A 22,992-nucleotide genomic window follows, 5' to 3' on the forward strand; every position below is an offset into this window, starting at 1 on the left:
GTCATTGGTTTTTTCTTTATTAGGGTTATTTTTTATCATTATTATTATAATTATTATTATTATTAATATTATTAATATTATTATTATTATTATTATTATTATTTATTATTATTGTCATAGCTGGGCACGATAACAGAAAACCTTATTCTCGATACCCAATAACTGATAATGGAAAACCTTATCGGTGATAACCGATATTCATTAACTGGAGACACAAATATAACCGATAACCGATACCCGATATAAATCCACAATTCCAATACTAGCTAGCGATAAGTCCGATAGGCAAAAACAATACTGTATTGATATTTCAAATAAAAATCATAGATGAATTCAAATTTTCATTATCTGTATTTAAGAAAACTTACAAAACCTGAAAACCACACGCTGACGCATACATAGGGACGGTAATACAAGAAACACCTGAACCGGTGTTGTGTTATTTGGCGTCCCCAACGTCAAAAGCTGGCGTTTTTGTTTACAAAAACTGGTATCTCGTGACCTGGCCCATCACTACTTATTCAGTTATTCTTACTTATCACCATTAGCAGTTTAAGTCACTTCAGTAAAGAAGCACTGAAGCACTGGGAACCGGAACACTGGCACTCACTACGTCACTCGAGACACAGCTGAGAGGCCACGAGCCACGCTGCCACGTGATAACACAAGCCGCTGGTTTCTGTTTGCGTTCTTTACAACGGGATCACAAAGTTCAGGCAGTGAATAAACATTTTTGGGGGGCAAAGTTAAATGATTTTTCTCTTTGATATAGTGATTTTTGAGTCTAACAAAAAATAACCTAGTGTTTTAATGTTGATGATCTAAGTATGAAATCTCTTCACCGACGATATTTCATACCCCGAAGTTTTTTCATACAACACAGGGCACCCGGGCCATGCATGCGCAGTAGGAAGGAGACAACGTTTTTTTTCTGAGAGGTGGAAAAAAGTAGCAATTATCGCTAGTTTGGTTACAAAAGTAACGAAGATACCGATATATATATATATATATATATATATATATATATATATATATATATATATATATATATATAGATAGATATATATATAAATAAGAGGCGGATGGCCGATAACCCGATTTTGTCATCAACGATAAAGTATCATGATAACTTATCGCAATAACGCCCAGCTATGAGTATAGGGATTGGCAAGAGTGGACAGTCGAGTGCAGCGGGGCTGCGGGAAGGGGGGAGCCATGCAGTTAGCAAGTTCAGAAGAGCAGTCAGCATGAAAACATCAATAGAAGATAGAAAGAGAACCAACATGGCGGCAGAATTTAAGAGGTAGAAGACTATCAGTAAGAGGAGGAGAGCTGACGAGACGAAGAGCCTTAGATTCCACTGTACATGTTGAAAACACAAGCGTGGGTTCCCTTTGTTTGCCACAAGGTGAGAGCCCTCAAAGTGGAAAACAATGGGAATGGGGTCTAAAGCTGGTGTCACACTGGACCAAAAATTTTTCCTCCAACCTCCAAATTTTCTGGGTGTGCGTCACACACGACAAAGGTCAGTTGCATAGCTGGGCACGATAACAGAAAACCTCATTCCCGATAACCAATAACTGATAATGGAAAACCTTATCGGTGATAACCGATATTCGTTGACTGGTGACACAAATATAGGCGATAACCGATACCCAATATAAATCCACAATTCCAATACTAGCTAGCGATAAGTCCGATAGGCGAAAACGATACTAAATTGATATTTCAAATAAAAAACATAGATGAATTCAAATTTTCATTATCTGTATTTTAGAAAACTTATAAAACCTGAAAACCACACGTTGACACATACCTATGGACGGTAATACTAGAAACGCCTGAACCGGTGTTGTGTTATTTGGCGTCCCCATCGTCAAAAGATGCCGGTTTTGTTTACAAACACTGGTCTCTCGTGAACTGAGCATCCTCAGACCAGCAAGCGTAGACCTGTACAGTCTCACAAAGCTTTTTAACCGTAATTAAGAATTGCTGGAAGGCTGAATCAGACATACAATACCACTACCACCATCCCCGCTGTTTCTAGAATGACGCTCTGTACGAGTTGTATTTATATGTATAGAGCGTCGTTCAAGAAACAGCAAGGATGGTGCTACTGTTTGTCTGATTCAGCCTTCCAGCAACTCTTAATGTGTTAAAAAGCTTTGTGAGACTGTACAGGGCTACGCTTACTGGTCTGAACATGCGCAGTTCACGAGACCAGGTTTTTTTTTTTTTTTTTTTTTTTTTTACGCCTATGGGGCCGGTATAGGCTTGCTTGAGGGGCCTGGATGGTAGTCGGCCCCAGCCCGTATTGGCGCAGGCAGGTGTTTATAGTGGCACCATCTTCTATAAACAAAAGCGCCAGCTTTTGACGAATGGACACCAAATAACACAACACCGGATGCCTTCAATACCATGGCATGCTCACAAACGAATATGGAACATCAAATTTGAGGCAGTGAATAATCATTTTTTGGTCAAAGTTAAATGATTTTTCTCTTTGGTATATTGATTTTTGAGTCTAACATAAAAAATAACCTAGTGTTTTAATGTTGATGATCAAAGTATGAAATCTCTTCACCGAAGATATTTCATACCCTGACGTTTTTTCATACAACACCGGGCGCCCGGGCCACGCATGCGCAGTAGGGAGGAGACAACGTTTTTATTTTTTCTGAGAGGCGGAAAAAAGTAGCGATTATCGCTGATTTGATTACAAAAGTAACGAAGATACCAATATATATTTAAACAAGTAGCGAATGGCCGATAACCTGATTTTGTTATCAGCGATAAAGTATCGCGATAACTTATCGCGATAACGCCCAGCTATGGTCAGTTGCCCGTATCCACAACGTAAACAAACCAGTCGTCCTGTATCCACATGGCACTGTTTGCAAAAGTAAGGGCTTTTGTTGCTTGTGCTGCTCTTACTCAAATTATAGATTTGTTGCTACAGTTGAATGGAAGGAAGAAGCAGTTGTGGGTATGATCATGGCTTCAAAGACGAGAGGACAGGAGTGTTTACCCAAACCAACAACTCACTCCTGGTTGGGCATACGGGCAACTGTGGTTGCTCCTAGCTCCAACAGTTGGAAAAAAACGCCCAGTGTGACAATGCCTTCAGTTCGCATTGTACACTCGCAGATGTAGCACCCGCATGCTCATGTCTGCTTACGTTTGTGCTCTAGTATACAATCTTTATATTTTCATCACTATATTATTACTATATTATTTATATTTATATTACTATACTATATTATTTATATTTTTATCATTGCTATTTGTTAGTAAAATTACTTTTATTCTGTATAAAATAACATTTAGAATTATTTTTGTCATTATTTTTTAGGATCTGAGACACATTAGCCCTCTCGTGCACAATGACACGTTTCGCGTCATCAAGGGTAAAAAAGGTCCTGGCGCACAATGACGTGAAATGTGTCATATAAGTTAAAAAAATTGATTAAAAATTAAGTTTTTGGTGAAAGTGCATCAAATTTAGGAGTGTCATTTGTTAGGATAAGTTTCTTAATGGTAACATATGGCAACCTTTCTAAGGAACGTAGATGAGGAGGAGGGAGGAGGAGTGGAGGGAGGAGGGGTCGGTCACCTCGAAAAAAATACAGTTTTCTTGGTGTAACTCGGGAACTAAAAGGCATATGAGGATTTTGAGGATACCATAAGAATCCTCACTAAATTCCGCTTCGAAATATATATTTGGCTAAAAAAGTTGGACCACAAAAGGGAAGAGTTGGTATTCAGGATTTATTGTCTACAATACTCTATACGGAGACTTGAAACGAGTTTGTATTATTTATTTTCCTCTATTTTTATTTGCGCATGTTCTAGTACAAGTCTTTATGAAGCCATTGATACCAAATTTATTGGAGTACAATATATCTGTGAGGGTAAAATACGTCCAGGAATGTAGAGGCGGCGGCAAAAAAAGGACGGTCGGGCCTGAGAAATGCATGGTGAGTGGAACAAAAACTAATTGGAAACTTACGGTGCATGAGAGGATTAATGGGGTTCACATTAATTCAATTAGGTAAATTTGTTTTGGTTTACGAGTTTCTTGGTTTGCAAGCAAATTCCGGAGTGAATTAAACTCGTAAGCCGAGGCATGACTGTACTAACAATATTGTAATAGATATTTTAGATTCAATACTAATATAAACAAAAACAAGGCATGATACTTACCAGTTAGGGGTGGGTTTGGGACCTTTAAACTGTCCTTTAAAAATGCATATTTGGCAAAAATTATCAATGAGTTGCCATAGGCCACATGTATCTGTATAAGAGTTTAACCCTTTCGTTGCTAAACGCTCGCAGCGAGCACTAGCGTAATTTGCGGGTGGTGCTAAACGTTCGTTGCAAGCCCCAGTCGCACTCAAATTTCCTGCATATGAAAGTGTTCCAACACTGTTTCTCACCCCACAGCATTGCAAATTCAGTGGGTTTTCCACAAAATTTGGTGGAAAATCATATCAGCCTATCGCAGAAAAGCACGGAAAATCTATGGACGAGCAACTGGTGGATGTTGTTGTCAAATATAGCGCCATTTTTGCAAAGCTTCACCTATCACATGACTGATATTTTGACCAAATAGCTGTAAATTTTGCAGTTGTCAATACTGCCCTGCCAGCACCCCATCATCAAGAGATCTACTCAGTAGTTGCTTTACGGCTGACCGTCGCGCACGTGTAAATGTACGTCTTCACAGGCAACACCCTGAACACCCTGAACGTGCCTGTACATTCGCAGGAGAGGCTTACATTACCAAATCTTATAGATCTTGGCCTCCTCTTTCCAATGGTGTTTTTGTTTTGTAGCTGTGATTAATAGTTTTCGAGATACAGCGGTTAAAAGAGATCCCCTTCCCCTGCTTGGGTGCCCGAGCGAGCATGAGGGGATAGTCTCGCTAAGCTTAGCTAGGAAAGGGTTAAGTGATTTTCAATAATTTTCATAATTTTTCAAAATATTTGAGGTGGGCAGCCCCATATAAAGCCCCTTTTAACGAGAATTACAGACTCAAGGCTGGATGCTACAATGGGCTTAATTTCTGACCTTATGAATGGGGTAAAAAAAAAATTGTGTCATTCAAAGCCTTAAACGCTCAATTTCTCTACCTGTCAACTCAACACAATCTTCCAAACAGCTAACCCACATTTTTCTATAATACTTAGCTGTCCCCTTCATCTACTTTCAACATTCTTAGGTGTGTGTGTGTTGGGGGGGGTGCACACATTAGCCCTTTTGGACAGAGTAGAGTCAAAAGCTCTTTGTCTCAACAACTTCCCTTTTCTTACTGGCAGCCTTCTGCTTCTTAAATTGTCACAACGTTGCCTCTCTTTCTACCTTCCATTGATTTTCATGCTGACAGCTCTTCTGAGCCTCCAAAGCCAATGATGGCCAAAGCCATCATCCATATGTGAAAGAGTTAAAACTATTACTGATGTAAGGAAAACTGGTCTTGATTAGATCAAAACAAACAAAATGCAATGAGAAACCATGTTGTGTGAGTGAAATAAAATATTGCTGCTTATAGATTACAAGTAATGGACAGTATGAAATTATAAGCTTTAGTATTCACTAAATTCTCACACTATTCAAGACCCACTATATGAGAAATATTTCTGCATTCTCTCATTAAGCAAAGAATACACAATGAGATATAACTTACGTAGACGAAGACGATATTTCCTCTTGGTTCTCATCTCCATTGTTCGTGATGTCTGAACATGTGGCCAACGGCCATATACTCCATACACTTCGGCAAGTTCTCTGTAGTAAGGTACATCCCTCCGAATAGCTCCTGGCAAGCTGTTGTGATGCTGGCATTTTTCAAAACCCTTTATCATGCCTGTGAAAGTCTCCTTCAGTTTGAATGTTGTAAAGCACAACCCCTCATCTTCAAGTCTCTAGAAAAATAAGAAAAAAAATTAAAAAGATAAAAAAAATCAGAGAAGCCTTCATATATTATCTTCATAGGATATACTTTGTTTTAGCATTAAAAATACCTTGGTAATTTCATCCCATAATATTCGGTTATCTATTTTTGGATCCACAAAACGGCTCATGCAGTCTTTATAGGCTTGCAGAAGGATACGACAACCCTTGGACGGAAACCTTTCTGAAAACATGATATTCAGTTTAATATTTACCTTTCCTGTAGCAGTATACTACACTTGTAAAGATATGTTGCTTACATACTATACTAGATTCTGTAAATCATGTGATAGAGAATAATGGGAAATGAGAAATATCACATGAATAATCTTCTTACCCATTTTGACTGAACGCCCTACTTTTTTCTCATAGTTGTTTCGGCGTTGAGGGACATACTTCACCAGTTCTTCAAGATCTTCCTTGTATGCTACTACTTGTGGCTCAACATTTGGTATACTATTGTGGTCAACCATTGTCTTGAAGAGTGTTACCATGTTGCGCCACCTTCCCTCAACCATATGTATTGTGTACCTGTACAATAAAAATCATTAAATGGTTAGAATGTAAACAGATTTTCTATGGCACTCTGTATATATAAGGATAACCCTCAGTTTGTTCAGCAACAATAATTTTCAAATATTGATTATCAAAGCTCTATCAGTATAAAAGATAACCAGGAAGGATTGTGGAGGTATTGCTATATATGGTTTAAGGGTGGGGCTCTGATGACATTGAAGTCTACTTTAGTAACTGGCTGGGTAGGGCTCTGATGACAGATAAGTCTTAGTAATTGTATTAATAAATTCAGATTAGGGTGTTCAACAACCATACTTCCTATCTCTGATTTGGTACAATTTTGACCCACAAAAATGAAGTGTGGTGTATCATTCATTATATTTGTGAACACATACATGCATAAAAGAAAGAACAATTATATTCATAACATTGTTTTACATGTGCTATAGACAGTGGGATATGCTAACACCAGTGAATGTTACAGCAAATTATGCTAACAAGTGTTTTATTGATTTTTTACAGTAATGGAAGCAGCTCAGAGACAAGAAAGACAAAAACAAAGAAGCTTGCAGAGTGCTGCTCCTGAAGAAAAGAAAAAATGTGGCCAGAAGAGGTCAGTTTTTGAGGGAGAGGTGTCTTGATACTCCCCTGTTGAGAGAGTTCAAGTCATAGGCAGGAGAAAATACAGACAAGGAAGGAAGTTCCAGAGTTTCCCAGAAAAAAGAATGAAAAAATGAAGATGCTGGTTAACTCTTGTATAAAGGATTTGTATAGCAAAGAGACAAGCAAGAGTAGAAGGTTGTGTAGTGGGGCTGCAAGTTCAGAAGAGCAGTCAGCCTGAAAAATATTGATATAAAACAGAAAGGGAGGCAAAAGTGTGACAGAATTTAAGAGATAAAAGACTGTCAGTAAGAGAAGGGGAGTTAATAAGATGGTGTGATGTGATGTGGAGGTGATGTGGAGTCCCCTACACATGAGATGCATACTCCATATATATAGATATAATCTAGGAGAGAGAACAAAACTGGTTAAGATGGCACAAAAAATATGAAGACACTAAAACAAATAAAGATGCTACAACTAGTGCTGAGGAATATTGGCCATGGGACATCTTAAGCCCATGAAGTGTCGGTATTATGTTTTCAAATGTGCTGAGGTTTAGCAGCACAGTTATGTATCTGCATATTTTCCACCTTTAGCAGCAAAATACAAATTTTTGCAATTATTTTGGAATATAACTTCAGCTATGAGGCAGCACTATCGAGTGGGACACTTAATTATCTAAAAAATTAAGAAAAAGGTCCTCCAAGTGAGAAAACAGAAAAGGTGTACCATATCTAAGTGATGAGCATGATATGCCTAAATCAAAGGTCTGTACAATATATAAAAAAGGGAAGAAATACCAAGTACAGTAAGGTCTCACATCTAATGTGAGATGCAAATACATAAACAAATGGGGAAAACTGTAATGGGTAAAAAATATTGGACCGAACACTTATTAGAACCCTATTTCCACAAGTAATGTAAGTTTTAAGCTTTTAGCATTAATTAGTGATATAATCATAGTACATAGTAATATATAAAATGTAATATAAAGAAGAAATAATGTAGGTACCTCAACTTTGAGTGATGAATGAGGTGTATGGGTATGATGAAAGGCAGTAACCGAGGCAGGAAGGAAGGCTACTAGGTTACTCTTCCTCCCTCCTCCTCACCACTGCCGCCACCATATCACAACCCTCCTCCCTCTTTTCAAGGCAAGGTGTAAAACCCCACCAAACGCACAATAAATAGGAACCTCAGCCATTTAAAGTGGCACAGAGGAGGCTATACAATGTGACAATATGTAAGCCAAGGAATATGGTAAGAGGCTGAGGAAAGGCAGTGCGAGGGGAGGACAGACAACAATGACATCATGAACTCAGTCAACGTGGCGGCTGATTCAAACAATGCACCCTAGATTTTTTCGTTAAATTCAAAGCTTCCTTGTTAGATACAAATATGGGTACAGGTCCAATAGTGTTATTCAATGCAAATTCATGGCAAGGTAGGATGGTTGTAGGTCATCTGTAGTGAAATGACCCTTGACATCCTCAGCAAGACTCCTGACATATCTCCACCTGTTCTCAGGAAGGCTCTATTCCTACTTGACAAAGCCCTGTATTTGTCCTAAGTCCCAGCAAGCCTGGCAGCACTTCTTAACATTCTCCAGCACCTCCTCCTAGGCAAAGCCACTCCTCGATCTGAGGTGTTTTCCAATGCACTCTTTTTGCAGCTCAGAGTTTCACATTTGAAGGTATCTCACAAATCTAATTGGTCCTCATTGAAATTGAAAATTAAATGATTTGAGACTTTCACTGCATACTTATGGGTACATGCCAACTCTTTTAGTCTCTCGAGATGAAGCATGGTATGGTTACACCTCAAGATTCTTCTTGACCTGACATGAAGCTTGAGTGCTGCAACAACAAGTCTGTGATCAGTTACAAAGAACCCTAAAAGTTGGGGGCATACGCTATTGCTGCACGTGGCCATAGTGCCCATATCCATCGCACTGGTCCTTTGAGTCTGTGATAGATAAGAACCCATTTTTTCCGGGACACAGGACACAGGTGAGGCAGTGGCTGAGGCTGAGTGGTTAGCGTGTGGGCGCCGCGTCCAGGAGGAGGCAGGTTCGCATCCCACTCACCACCACAAGCTAGGATTTTTCAGTCACTGCCAAGTGGCCTAAGACAATCCACATGCTGTCCTGAGGACCAACTATCAACCCAGACTCTAGATTCTTTCTCTCAATAGAATTTCAGAGATAAGCTCTGGGGGACAGCATGAGCCAAACAAGATGGCATCACTATAAACACTTACCTGTACTATAACAGGCTGGGTCCAAACATTAGGCTTTACCAAAAAAGCCTACCAGCAGAATGTAAAAAAAAAAAAAAAATGGTACCAGTTTATCTTCCCCAGGTTTTCCCAGGTACCCATTTATCAACCAGCCTGCAAGACATGATGAACAGCTGGGTGAGTTGCACACAGACTGTCAGGGCCAGGATTCATACCCATGCCTGCAGATTCATAACTAGTCACGCTAACCACTGCACCACAGAGGTGCAAACCACTTCACCGCAGAGATGCAAAGAACTCTGCATTCCAGAAAACCATGCAGTTCTGAAAGATCTGCCAATGAGTACTTACATGGATGTAGTCATTCTATTTGTTTACCCATCCAGCATTACTATGCCAGGTCCAGCACCGCAGCTTTGATCTCTGGTACCAAAAACCTGCAATTCTCAAACTCCTGAATCCTGTAAAATTCAGGAGGAGAAAGCTTGTTGATGTTCCAAGTACCAGAGCTATGGAGAGCAACATATGACTCACATTTTATGTTAATTTAGTATATTCTCTCATTTTAGCTCATAAGGTTTATTTGAATCTTCCACAGTAACTACAAGTTTTAAAAGTATGATAGAATCTCATAAGTAATCCAATATTTCACTCCTAAAATATAACATATCAATAATAAAACCCATTACAATATTATATAGCATGCTTATACAATATGCCTCGGTGGTTTGGTGGTCAGCGTGCCTGGCTACTACTTTGCGGCTCAGGTTTGAATCCCAGCCCAGGCAGTTGGTGTGCAGCTCACCCAGCTATTCATCCTCCCTTTTGGGCTGGTTGATAAATTGGTACCTGGGGAAACCTGGAGAAGGTAAACTGTGGCTATCCTGGATTTCACATTGGCCCATCATCATCATATCTTGTCGCGATAAAAACGTACCCATTGAATGGCATTTTCACTTGCTTCCCTAAGATCCTGGACATTCCTGGAGTAAGTGGTTCATAGTTTGCACTTCTCCACATGGGCATTCGGGGTTGTTGGCTAATCCCCATCTGTGGAGATTGTACTTGTTTTTTTCCGACCTTTGCATGTGCTTTGTTTAAAGTGAGTTAAGTGACCCAGTCTTTCCTGGTAAGGCTGGTACCGTTGGGGAGGGTTTCACCTGGGCTTGGCAGGGCCTCTTTCTGTTGCTGGTTGTCTCTTTCCTGCCAGCATTCTACCTTGTATGCCGCAGCTCGACTAGGGTCCAGTCCCTCAGTGGTGATGAAGCTTTCCCAGGACTTCAGCCTTTGCCTCAGCCCCGTGGCCTGGAGTAACTGGTTTTTACCTACCACAGGCCCAAAGGGCCAATGTATCGGAGATGAGCACTGCAGCCACACACAGCTAAAGTGTATGCACCCGCCTTTACCTGACCTTATAATAGATAAAAAACCTGTAACTCATCCTTTCCTAAAATTACATTAATGCAAGAAAAGAAAATGTCAATCAACCACATGAATGCAAAAAAATGTATACTGTACTTATGTCCTTCCATGTTCAAATTTTCTGTTATTTTCTCCCATCCACTGTAGCCAATTCTTACTATCTTCTTCCCTTGATTCTCCTTCTTAATATGATGCATTTGTCTGAGAAGAGCCTGTGTAGCTTCCTTGTCCCAGTCACCTGTGGGTTAAATCATCTTTCTAAGTATACATATAATTATCACCATTTAATCTGCCTCAGACTTCATAAAACTTCTTAACACTGTAAAGGTCATGCATGCTCAATGAATGAACTGATGTGTATAGATATGTAGACAGAATACAGATACTTGTAGCCTACATATGGATATATAGCTATCCATTTATAACTACAGACAACATGGTAGTCCTCGAGTTACGCTGGGGTTCAGGACCGACAGGCTGGTTGTAAGTTGAAAACTGGCCGTAAGAAAAAAAAATTACAATGAAAAAAAAATATATATATTATTCAAATGTCCCACTGCGGATAGAGCAGCATTATCGCACCTCCTACACTATAGCCAGGCTATTCCTCTCCCCTGCCTCTGTCCTCACCTCACCCCAGCCCTGCATTCAGTTGACCCTTTAGTCACACAACATTGTCCAATGTTAAGAAATTGAACTTCAAAGTTTTGTCAAGATGGTGGTGGTAGTGGCCGGGGTTGTGTTGGCAGTGGCCGGGACAATGTTTGTAAACAAAGGACACATCACACTTGTAGGAGTGGCCAGTGTTGCCTATAAGGGCTGCAGCAGGAATGTTGTGAGGACTTTGTTATGGAATGCCATTTTGTTTGCAATCAGCTGATTGACTGTCTGATTTGGATCACCCCCCCACCTCCACCTGCAGGGAGGAATAAGGGTTAACAGGTGAACCAAACACAGCTGAGACTTGTAAACAGTGGAGATAAATGGGTAGACTCACTCCACTCTTGTTTGGCTCCTGTGCTAGCTAACTGGCATCTGCTAGATCTAGCAATATGCTTGTTTAGCAGACTGTACTCCTATAAAATGGTAGAGTAGTGATTAGGGACTGTAGTGTGAGTAGTACTTACAGCTTGAGTTACAAAGGCAACTGAGGGAGAAGTGTGGGTGGGATGCCCCAGTCCATCCACCCTTCCTTCCTCCTTAGTCCTACCAGTGCATGAGGACTGAGGATGGAGGCAGGGTGGGGATGGGGGGGGGCACCGAAGAACTATGTAAGCAAACAACTGCTGTGCCCACGGTGAGGTATTTGAGATGTCAACTCATTACTTAACCAAGTACAGTAAGATTCCTTTAATCTAGAATACATGAGATCACAAACCCTCCAGATTAGCAGATTTTCTGGATCACCAGGAGGGGATCTCAAAATCTTCAAAACACACCATGCAAACACATATGATATTTTCTCTTTTTTTCACTCACAATCAATACTGTTCATTGCACTGGACTTTTACCACACTTTATACTTCATATGGCACATTTAAGCAGCATATCTAAGAGATTAATTACAACAAGTTATCTGAAAAGTTACATTACATGTCAACATAAGCAGCACTGTCGGTGGTGGTCACAAAGTGTTCACCATCTTGCTGTTCAACTCCAGGTGATTAAACATATCATACCATGCAAATTATTTACTGATGAATGCTTCTTCCCATAAAAAATCAGGTAACAGAAATATAAAATTGATAATAAAACTTATTTATAAATACAAGTACAGTCGGCTATAGAGAGTAGTGACACACTGTCCAGTAAGTTTCGTTCAGAAACGCGACATGAAAATTATTATATCCTATCAAAATCGTACTGTTGTGGTGATTGGTGGTCACAGGTGCACTCTACATAATTTTAAGATAGATATTTATCAAAAGTGCCCGTCGCTAATGCTTAATAAATATTTTTTCTTTAGGCTCTGTCGCTACATTTTGACACGAGCTTTTAGTTTCGTTCAAATTTAGTCAAGAGCAACTGTAAGTTGTTTATCAAACTATGATACATTTAAAAATATACTGCACTTATTAGGGGAGATTGTTATGCCTTTAAACCAAAAGCAAAAACTTCCTGACAGCCGAGCTCTTGTTCTTTATAAAAAAATTATACGTAATAATAGGCTATAAACGTTCACATGATGGCGCCGTCGACCACGGGCCTTGGCTGGAGCAGCGGTATTCTATTAAAGCCCTTATGTCCGCAGGCACTGCAGTTGAGCTGTCACGTTACTGGTTGTGGAAACGTATAATTTTTAGTACCTAAAAAAATAGGAGAGAGAGAGAGAGAGAGAGAGAGAGAGAGAGAGAGAGAGAGAGAGAGAGAGAGAGAGAGAGAGAGAGAGAGAGAGAGAGAGAGAGAGAGGTTGGGTGGGGACGGGAGACATGCCCATCAGCGACAAGGGGTCAGCTAGTCAGCGACACACACACACACACACACGTATTTATACTTAGATATTACGTAATCTTCACGGAGAAATAATTTTAGATTTTTGATGATCTGAATTGTCTTTGAGGCTTTATAGTAATGGGAATTAATTAAGGCTGCGAGTTAAACAGACCCTCAAGCCTATTTCCTGTTTGATGGTAAGGAGCATTAGCCACTGCCTGCCTCTGTGAAGGACAGCATTGCACACGGTATTTTCAAAGTTTAATAAGAAAAAGTGTTTCAGACTGTTCGTGATGTTTTACCTCGTCATCATCATCATCATCATCATCATGTAGAAGACATTCATTATCGCATTTCTAAATTGAATTCATGTAATCTGGTATATTTCTAACTACATTATATTATATAATATAATATTATACAATATTATAATTTCATGGTTACACACACACGGTACACACTGAAACGCGTCACTAACATCGCCAGTGAATGCGTCACCGTGGTATAGTTGCCAGATACCACCACCAGGCTAAACATTCTGAAAACCGTGACACTACTCTCTATCGTCGACTGTACCTTCTCTAAACGTGAACTAACAGATGACGTGTCGTTAGGGGTGATTCTGCGTTCGCTATTTTCTTATTCAACTCTCTGGGTGGCCAAAAATATTAAACCAAATCAGTTGAAAAACATAAACAAACAGATGACCTGTCAGCAGGGGTGGTGATGCATTTGCCATTTTTTCCTCAATTCTCCAGGCCAAAAGTATTATACCAGGGTAGGCGGTGGCTGAACTGGTAGCGTACTGGGCCCACATTCACTGCGTGATGGACGACGCGGGTTCGAATCCCCACGCTACCACTCGGATTTTTCAGTCACCGCCGAGTGGCTTAAAACTACCCACATGCTGTCCTGAAGACCACCCATCAACCCGGACTCTAGAGGAAGCCATCTAAGCGAATCAAGAACGAGTTCCGGGGGGCAGCATGAGCCAATGCAAGATGTCGCCACTATAAACACTCGCCTGCGCCAGAACGGGCTGGGCCGACCATCAGGCCCCACCTGGAAGAAGCCTTGGGCCGACCATCAGGCCCCACCGGGAAGATGCCTACCGGCGCAATAGGCAACAACGTAAAAAAAAAATTTTTTTTAAATAAAAATAAAAATCAACTTATAAGCGTAAGCAAAGAGATAACGTGTTGTTAGGGGCATTGCAGCATTTGCAATTTACTTCTTCTTTTCTTCTTTCTTCCCTATAGAAAGTGGTGTATCAGCCATTAATTGGAAATATGCAGATAAACCCAAGCGAATCCAGGAGACAACAGGGTAACAGATAGTCAGCTTGGGTAAACACACAGGTCAGCCGGGTGAATTTCACGAGTGTCAGCAAGGGTGCACCACTTTTGTCTATTTTTTGGTATTTTCAATTTGTTTCCCTGCTTTTCTAAATGTTATCCCCCAAAATCAAAATGATCCCCAGCTGAAAATTGTGAACCATCGTGATTTCCAAAGTATCAGATGCCAGATCATCAAACTTTTACTGTATTACTAATATTATTGGCCTGGTCATAAGCACAAGCAGTCATAAGTTGCATACGTCCTAACTTGAGGACTACCTGTACCTATATATACATTAGGATCTCGCCAAAAATATCTAATTGATGCCTGAAAACACAAACATTACCAAAAACATTCTTTGCATCAGAGTGAAATGCAAGTTTAATGGTTTAATTAATGCAGCCAGTCCAGGACTTTCACTTATTTTTCCTATTTGAAAACTAAAACTTTTTATCATTATCATTTTTAGTTGAAATAATGTCCTCAATGAACAGGTACGAGTAAAACAAAGGAGCTTGTTATGATTGTTGTTCTAAGGCTTGTCCATGGCAGTTACTATGGAGTACCCCTTTAACCTGGCTGACTCATTCCCAGCAATCTATCTACATCTATGAAGCTCTGTTCATTCAAGAGAATTTCCCTCAAAGGGGATCTACAGCAGAAGCATTTTCATTTTTCCTTACTCCAGCCCTCCCACTCAGCACACTCAGTCCCTCACACACCAACTCTCTCTTTCCAATATTCTTCCAGTCAATTGATCCGTTTCACAAGTGATCTCTTCTTGACATCCCATCCCTCAATCCTGCCCTCATAAACTCACTTTCCAATATCATCCTCACTCATTCTCTCATGTGTCCAAACCATCTCAAAGCACCACACTTTACCCATTCAACCACTCCATGATACACATCCTATGCTGTTACGCCCAAACCAAATATCCCATACATGCTTTTGCTTTCTCCATCCCACCCTGACACATCATATGCACTTATTATATACAGTACCCTCCCAAATTTCGCACTTGCTTCGTTCCGACCATCAGGATCCACCGGGAAGAAGCCTACCGGCACAATAGGCCAAGACGTAAAAACAAATAAGAAAAATAAAAATAGCACTAAACTTGCAGATCACATAACTCGGGGTATTGAAAACACTGAAGAAGCGCTTATTTGTTCCAGCCCGTGGAGACGCTGACTTTTTTTCCCACTTTACTCCCTTGTTATCTCAAAATACGTACTGTGAAAAAAGGAAGAAAATGCAAAGAGAACGGGTCATTTTGAAACCTCAGTTGAAGGCGGCTGGCTGCCTTACGACTGGCTGACAGTTCACAAAAGACACTTGTGATTCGCCGAGTCCGATGACGTCATCGACGGCGCTCATCCAGTCAACTCTAACTATGACGAAACGAAAGCTTTGTGAATCTTTAGTTAACATTTATAATGAAATCATTAGTTCATAGCTTTTACCGCGGGCCATTAGCGCACATCTCGGTGAATCTCGCCCCAACACGTGTGAACATGGTCACTCAACCACTAGTTTCTTGAGAATTATGAACAGAGAATCAAAGTTGGCTGCATTTCATGGGAAACTCAGCGAAATTCTAATCAGAATCTCAGTCACCAGCATATCGGTTATTCACTTGTGATGTCAGTAAGTTGTGGTCACAAGAAGAAAAAGAGCTTATCAGCTGATCGGTTCAGTAGCTATCCGCATGTTTATTCCAGTACCAAAACGAGTTCCATGAAGCTAGATAAGCCTGGAGTAATCAGGATGAGCAGGTCTTGGACTTGAGACTTGTCCAAGTATAGCCACTGCCTCATCGTGTCTGGGTCCTCACTGTTACGTACGTTCTTGTAGCATTTAACGGTAGCAAGCTGTAACACACTCTCCCTTTGTCTCCGAGCTAACCACTCACTAACCAACACATGCTTTCTTTTCATTTGTCTAGCGCAACTGAGAAAGTTTCACCGAAATGGCTAAGAGAGGATGACCAAGAGTCAGTTAAGAAAGCAAAAAGATCGCCAGTAGAACGCCCCTTGCGGAACCCATACTGGCGATCAGATAGAAGGTCAGAAGTGGATAGGTGCTTTTGAATCTTCCGGTTAAGGATTGATTCAAAAGCTTTAGATAGGCAGGAAAGTAAAGCTATAGGGCGGTAGTTTGAGGGATTGGATCGGTCACCCTTCTTAGGCACAGGCTGTATGAAGGCATACTTCCAGAAGGAAGGAAAGGTAGATGTTGACAGGCAGAGGCGAAAGAGTTTGACCAAACAAGGTGTCAGCACAGAGGCACAGTTTTTAAGTACAATAGGAGGCACTCCATCAGGTTCATAAGCCTTCTGAGAGTTGAGGCCAGAGAGGGCATAGAAAACATCACTCTTAAGAATCTTAATAACAGGCATAAAGGAGTCAGAGGGGGGATGAGTAGGAGGAATATGCCCAGAATCGTCCAGAGTGGAGTTTTTACAGAAAGTTTGAGAGAAGAGTTCAGCCTTAGAGATAGATGCGACGGCAGTGCTCTCATCAGGGTTAAGAAGAGGAGGGAAAGATGAAGAAGTGAAATTGGAGGAGATATTTTTGGCTAGGTGCCAGAAGTCACAGGAAGAATTAGAAAAAGCAAAGTTTTGACATTTTCTATTTAAGAAAGATGTTTTGGTATGTCGAAGAATAGATTTGGCACGATTCCGGGTTGATATATAAAGATCATGGTTAGCAGGAGTGCGAAGGCTCTAGTACCTTTTGTGAGCTGCCTCACTATCTTTGACAGCATGAGAACAAGCATGATTAAACCAAGGCTTTTTAGCATGAGGAGTAGAGAAAGAACGTGGAATGTGTGCCTCCATTCCAGAGACAATCACCTCTGTGATGCGCTGGACATACAAAGAGGGTCTCTCTCCTGGAAGCAGTAATCATTCCCTGGGAAATTGGAAAAATACTTATTCAGGTCGTCCCACCAAGCTGAAGCAAAATGCCAGAAGCATCGCCTCTTCGGTGGGTCCAGAGGATGTACAGGAGCGATAGGACAGGATACAGAAATAAGGTTGTGATCGGAGGAGCCCAACGGAGAGAACAGTTTGACAGAGTAAGCAGAAGGGTTAGAGGTAAGGAAGAGATCTAGTATGTTGGGCCGGTCTCCAAGACGGTCGGGAATAAGTGTAGGGTGCTGAACCAGCTGCTCTAGGTCATTGAGGAGAGCAAAGTTGTAGGCTTGTTCACCAGGCTGGTCAGTGAAAGAGGATGAAAGCCAAAGCTGGTGGTGAACACTGAAATTCCCAAGATGGAGATTTCAGCAAAGGGAGAGTGGGTCAAGATGTGCTCCACTTTAAAGTTCAAGTAGTCAAAGAATTTTACATAGTTAGTAGAGTTAGGTGAGAGATTAGCAGCACAGATGTATTTAGTAATAGAATGACAATGAAATCTTAGCCAGATGGTGGAAAATTCAGAAGAGTCAAGGTCGTGGGCATGAGAGCAAGTGATGACATTGCGCACGTAGGCGCAACATCCAGCTTCTGAGAACTGAAGTCAAAGAGGACATAGAACACACTGTAATTTTTTTAATAACAGGCATAATGGAGTCAGAGGGGAGATGAGTAAGAGAAATACAGTACCCTCTCGAGTTTCGCACTATCCGAGTTTCGCGATCCTCGAGTTTAGCGCTTAGTACTAAATTCTTACTATCATGATTTTCGCGCATTACCGCCACGAGTTTTGCGTTGCTTTGACATGTTCGGGTCACGTCTACCTACCGTCGGCGTCATGCGTGCTGCCTTAAAAGGCGGTGTCCAACCATAGGGCTATGGACAACCGCGATAGCCCGTATGCCCAACCGGGAGCGAGTTGCTGGTTGTCCTTATGAATGGAAAATGGTTGTGAGTACGACCGTGGGTACGTGGGTACCGAACGGCTGTATGTAAACAAACAGACGACGGCAGTGGCTGAGAAGTGAGGAACAGTGGAAGATGGCCCACCAAGAGACTCGTAAAATGGACTGGCAGAGCTGCTTTGTTTACTATTTGATTAATAAGATAAGAGAACACCCCGTGCTGGGGAACCACAGTCCAAAAACTTTTTTCTCAAGTCTATGAAAATTGTAGATCTCCTGGTGTTGTTTTCCTTCTTCTTCTTCTTCTTCTTCTTCTGATCTGTAATGCATGGCAGCGACGGTGAAAATAGTAAAAAATAGCCTAAAAGGGCATAGAAAAGCAAAATCAGGGAAAGAAAAGGACAGAAAAACACCTAAGTTCAGGGTGGTGTACAAGTGCACACTGTTAAGTAACTAAGGGCCGCTTTCACAGTCACTTTGTTTTGATCGTTACCAATGGCAGCGATCGCCGCTTAGTATTTCACGTGAAACTGGCCGATGGGGTAGTGGCGGCTGCAGACGAAGTGAGAGATGTTGAGAGTGTGTGGTAAGTGCGGGGCTAGGCTAACCCCGCAGCCGCCACCACCCGATCAGCCAGTTTCACTTGGAAATACTAGAGCAGCGATCGCCGCCATTGGTAGCGATCAAAACAAACAAAATGACTGTGAAAGCGGCCCTAAGTGCATGTTGTGAAGTATAAAAGCATGGAGAAGGAGGACCTAAGAAGCGATACAAAGCGTTACAGGTCAAAAGAAGAAGAAGAAGGTCCACTATACACTGGCCGGTGTTGCGAGAAATATCTCCCCGATGAAATTAATCATTCTGCTGTCCACCACACATGCGCGCTGTGGGAATACACAGCATTAAAAGTATTAATATGCCTGGTTTTGTTCTAGTCTGTCCGCTTGTGATCTTTGTGAGCAGTGAGGGGAATATGGAAACAGTAAACAGGTTGAACCTCTCTGTGAGCTATTTTGCGGCGGGGGCAGCAGTTTATGTTCAATAGGCATTGTAAAGTCAATTATGATATTAGTGATTTCATGATTTATAACAGAAAGAGTTAGCAGATTATTTCATAACACACAGAAAACTACCAGAAAAATATAGGTTTGTCCAACTGTCCCACGGGTGACTGCTAGCGACCGCCCTTACCTTAGCAGACGACACCATGTGGATCACAAGCGTGTATTCAGAACTGCCAGCCAATTGTAAGGCAGCCGCCTTCAACTGGGGCTTGAAAACGATCTGTTCTTACTTCCCATTTTCTGCCTATTAACAAGGTACGTATTTTGAGATAACAAGGAAGTAAAGTTGAAAAAAATGTGATAACAAGGGAGTAAAGTCAGAAAAAGTCATTATTTTCCACGGGTCGGAACCAATAAGCGCTTTTACATGGATTTCAATACCTCGAGTTTCGCGATCCTCGAATTTAGTGCCATACCTTTAGAATGAAGCAAGCACGAAACTCGAGAGGGTACTGTATGTCCTGAATCATTCAGAATGCAATTTTCAGATAAAGCTCGAGCAAAGAAAGTCTACTGGCTGCTTTTTCTCGTCTTGGTCAAAGCTGCATCCCTTTCTTTTTCTGCCGCCTCACACTTTCTGGACCAGTTCTTTTTCCAGTTCCCACTTCCTATTTATGACATGCTATTTTACACCACACTGCATATATGTCTCTCTAGTTCCTCTAAGTCCCTCTACTTTACTTATTCAAAAATATTTCCTTCATCCCATAAAATTTGCTTCCCTGGATTTGTATCTGCCATGACTATGTGACTCCTCTGTTGGCACCACACTCATTTCTAGCATTTGGAATTCTAACACCACATGGTAGCTTTTCCCTATGGGCCAAAAATATTACAAAGATTTGATTACATTTGGTTCTTTACTTAGCAATAAATGGAGCCTCATTGGAGTGTGTTGAACTGAGGATGAGTTTATTCTGGCTCATGACCAGTGAATTTCATATGGTAAATCAAAAACCTGCAGAATTAGAGATTAAATATTCAAAAGTTAACAGTATCTGCATCAACTGCAAATCCCAAATAGATCTATAAGAACATGAGGGATGGTTAAAATTATAAATTGTGCTCACTAAACAACATTGGTTGAAGCCAATGCTGATAGCAGTCAGTCAAGGGGATGATCATAAAGCTTGTGAGCATATCATGTTGATGAAACTTGCCAGAAGTTGTTGAAAACAGAAAGAGGATATTAATGGAGGTTCTACTGGAGGAACTTTCAGGAATGGGAATCTGGAGTACCATGCAATGTGCCTCAACCATGTGCTTGACACTGACAAATGAACATGTAAAATTTGATACAACTGATATATAAAATAAAATTCCACAAATACATACCACAGAGTTCATTCATTTCATCAAAGTATTCACATCTCTTCTTAATTTCATGAAAGTCATTATAGTTGACTGTCCAACGATATTTCTGAAGTACTTCCCTCCAACGCATTCGAAGCTAAAAATAAAAACACTGGTGTTTAAAACTCTCTCTCCATGAGCTGCACATACCACAAATCAGTTCATTTTACTCTTAAATTTTCAAATAACCAATGACAGCACTTCTGCCATACCAGAGAAAAGTCAGTGTTATAGCTGGTAGTGTTAATGTGTAGTGAAGAAAAAATCTGTGGTCTATAGTGATGATAACAACCTCCATCTATGAATAGCATGTTGGGGAAGAATGATTTTAGCTAGATGGACTCTAGTCTAGCAAAACAAGGAAATTGAGATCTGGTATAATAGTGGTAGGGATAATGTAACACACTGTCATTTCTGAATAGAATTGAGGGGGAAATTCCATCACTCATTCACCGTAATGGAACTTTGTGTCTGCTGCCTTCAATTCTTCATAAAACACTGATTTTTTGTACACCATATGGATGACTATGTAATGTTATTATCCACCTTGTTTAATTGAAATTGGTGCAAAGTTTTAATACCCTTGCAAGAAAATGCTACAACTTTTTATCTGCAAAGAGAATGACATTTTACTTTGCATCAGAGAAAGAAGACTTCTGAATAAACAATTTGATGCTATAGTTTTTATATATAAAATATACCCTTAACCCGTGGGCTTCGGCTATGGGAAAGCCGAGAAGTGCCTGAGAAACGACAAAATTACTCTGCATTTTGAGACTAAGAAAAGAGCATGGAACGTACATCAGAGTACTCCTCTCATAACCATAAAGCCGTTAAAAATATTTACTTTTACTCAAACTCCATTCTTTTTGGGTGGTGTTTGTTACAAAATAAACAGTCTCATGACACGTGGCATCTAGCCGAGAGTCGCTTGTTGTGTACTATAGAGAATTTTACAAGTGATTACTGTATGGATAGCTAATTTAGTATGCCATGACCTTATAGCACTGCCTATGACAAAAAAGCCCACCTCAAGATCACTCACCCACCACATTGACCTGGGGCAGTCATGGTGGGTTGCACTATGTCGGCCACCGCCTACAATTAGCTCAAATTAGGCGTTTTATGGCGAGCCCTTTTTAGGGTTCACTGTACCACGGCCACGACTCGTGAAAGCCCAAAAAAAGGTCCGCCGACATTCTCGGGTTAAGAATATTTTAATTACTTTTTAACTTTTTGTAGAAATGCTCACTAAATATTTTCTTTAAAATATGTTTGAGAAATTGAAAGAAGTAATAGCCTAAATATTATTAGATTTATGTATACTGCAACAATTTTGACAACTGGTCAATTACAGTTGTAGTAGCAATTTGAAGGTCAAATAACATTTCACTTTTGCGTTTAGCCCCTACAGGACGAGTGACCCGCCGGCAGAAATTCTGGTGGGTTTCATAAAAGGACAACTGTCTCCCATGCAGACACCTCCGTTTCCTTTTCTATGCCGTTTCCTCGTGACCTTCCCTGTTGTTCTACATCTAAAATACACTTATCGACGACCTTAGACCTAAATACACGCATACATAGGCCAAGAGGCTCATTCACACGGCTAGTCTTGATGGATAAAGGATGCTCTATTGGATATATCTAGTGAATGGAAAGTGAATGACCAAAAGCTCTCATCGTCAGATTCTGACCTTTCTGACAATGGTACTTTGACTCCAGGATTCACTTCAAACCCCATCAAGCCACGAGTCCTTCATCCAGCTGCCCCGCCTGCCCCAGCTGCCCCGCCCATTCATAAATTGTCTGACTCAGATGATGATGACACCCCAGTATGTAAGACTCATCATTGCACCACCTTAAAATCAGGCGCTAAAAACTATGGAAAGTTCCAAAGCCCTTGAAGTACGCATGTATGGGCGTGACCCACCATATCGCACCACTTCTGACCTGCCTTGATATTGGTGCAACTTGATTTTTTCATCAACGTTTACATTTTTGTGTTTGTCTCTTCAATATCTATAACTTTTGTTCTACAAATTTTTGGGTCCGATGAATATGAAAATTCAACTTATTTTCAGTTTATCGTAATTTGCAGAGTAATTACATGAATAATTTATTAAATGTTTATGTCATTAGAACCAGCTTGAAATGCTGTAAAAAAATTATTAAATGAGTTTTTACAAGAAATATACTTGAAAAACGGTTGTTTTTTGCATTCTCTGAAGGCACCCCCTTAGATTTTTTTGCG

At 40.6% G+C, this 22,992-nt stretch overlaps 1 protein-coding gene across 4 annotated transcripts in view; it reads right to left on the reverse strand.

Annotated features, from left to right (window-relative positions):
• The window catches only part of LOC127003714 (uncharacterized), a 114,344-nt gene that overhangs the window by 48,730 nt on the left and 42,622 nt on the right, over positions 1 to 22,992 (reverse strand). For 3 of the 4 annotated variants that reach the window (XM_050870654.1, XM_050870653.1, XM_050870657.1), the window contains 5 exons: positions 20,724 to 20,838; positions 10,828 to 10,969; positions 6,290 to 6,483; positions 6,024 to 6,136; positions 5,687 to 5,924 (listed from right to left, as the gene is read on the reverse strand). In XM_050870654.1, coding sequence (XP_050726611.1) covers positions 5,687 to 5,924; positions 6,024 to 6,136; positions 6,290 to 6,483; positions 10,828 to 10,969; positions 20,724 to 20,838 — 802 coding nt within the window. The remainder of the gene's footprint in view (positions 1 to 5,686; positions 5,925 to 6,023; positions 6,137 to 6,289; positions 6,484 to 10,827; positions 10,970 to 20,723; positions 20,839 to 22,992) is intronic. The other variant, XM_050870655.1, reaches the window with a different exon arrangement.

The sequence above is a fragment of the Eriocheir sinensis genome, chromosome 26 (assembly GCF_024679095.1).
Source record: "Eriocheir sinensis breed Jianghai 21 chromosome 26, ASM2467909v1, whole genome shotgun sequence".
Taxonomy (NCBI): domain Eukaryota; kingdom Metazoa; phylum Arthropoda; class Malacostraca; order Decapoda; family Varunidae; genus Eriocheir; species Eriocheir sinensis.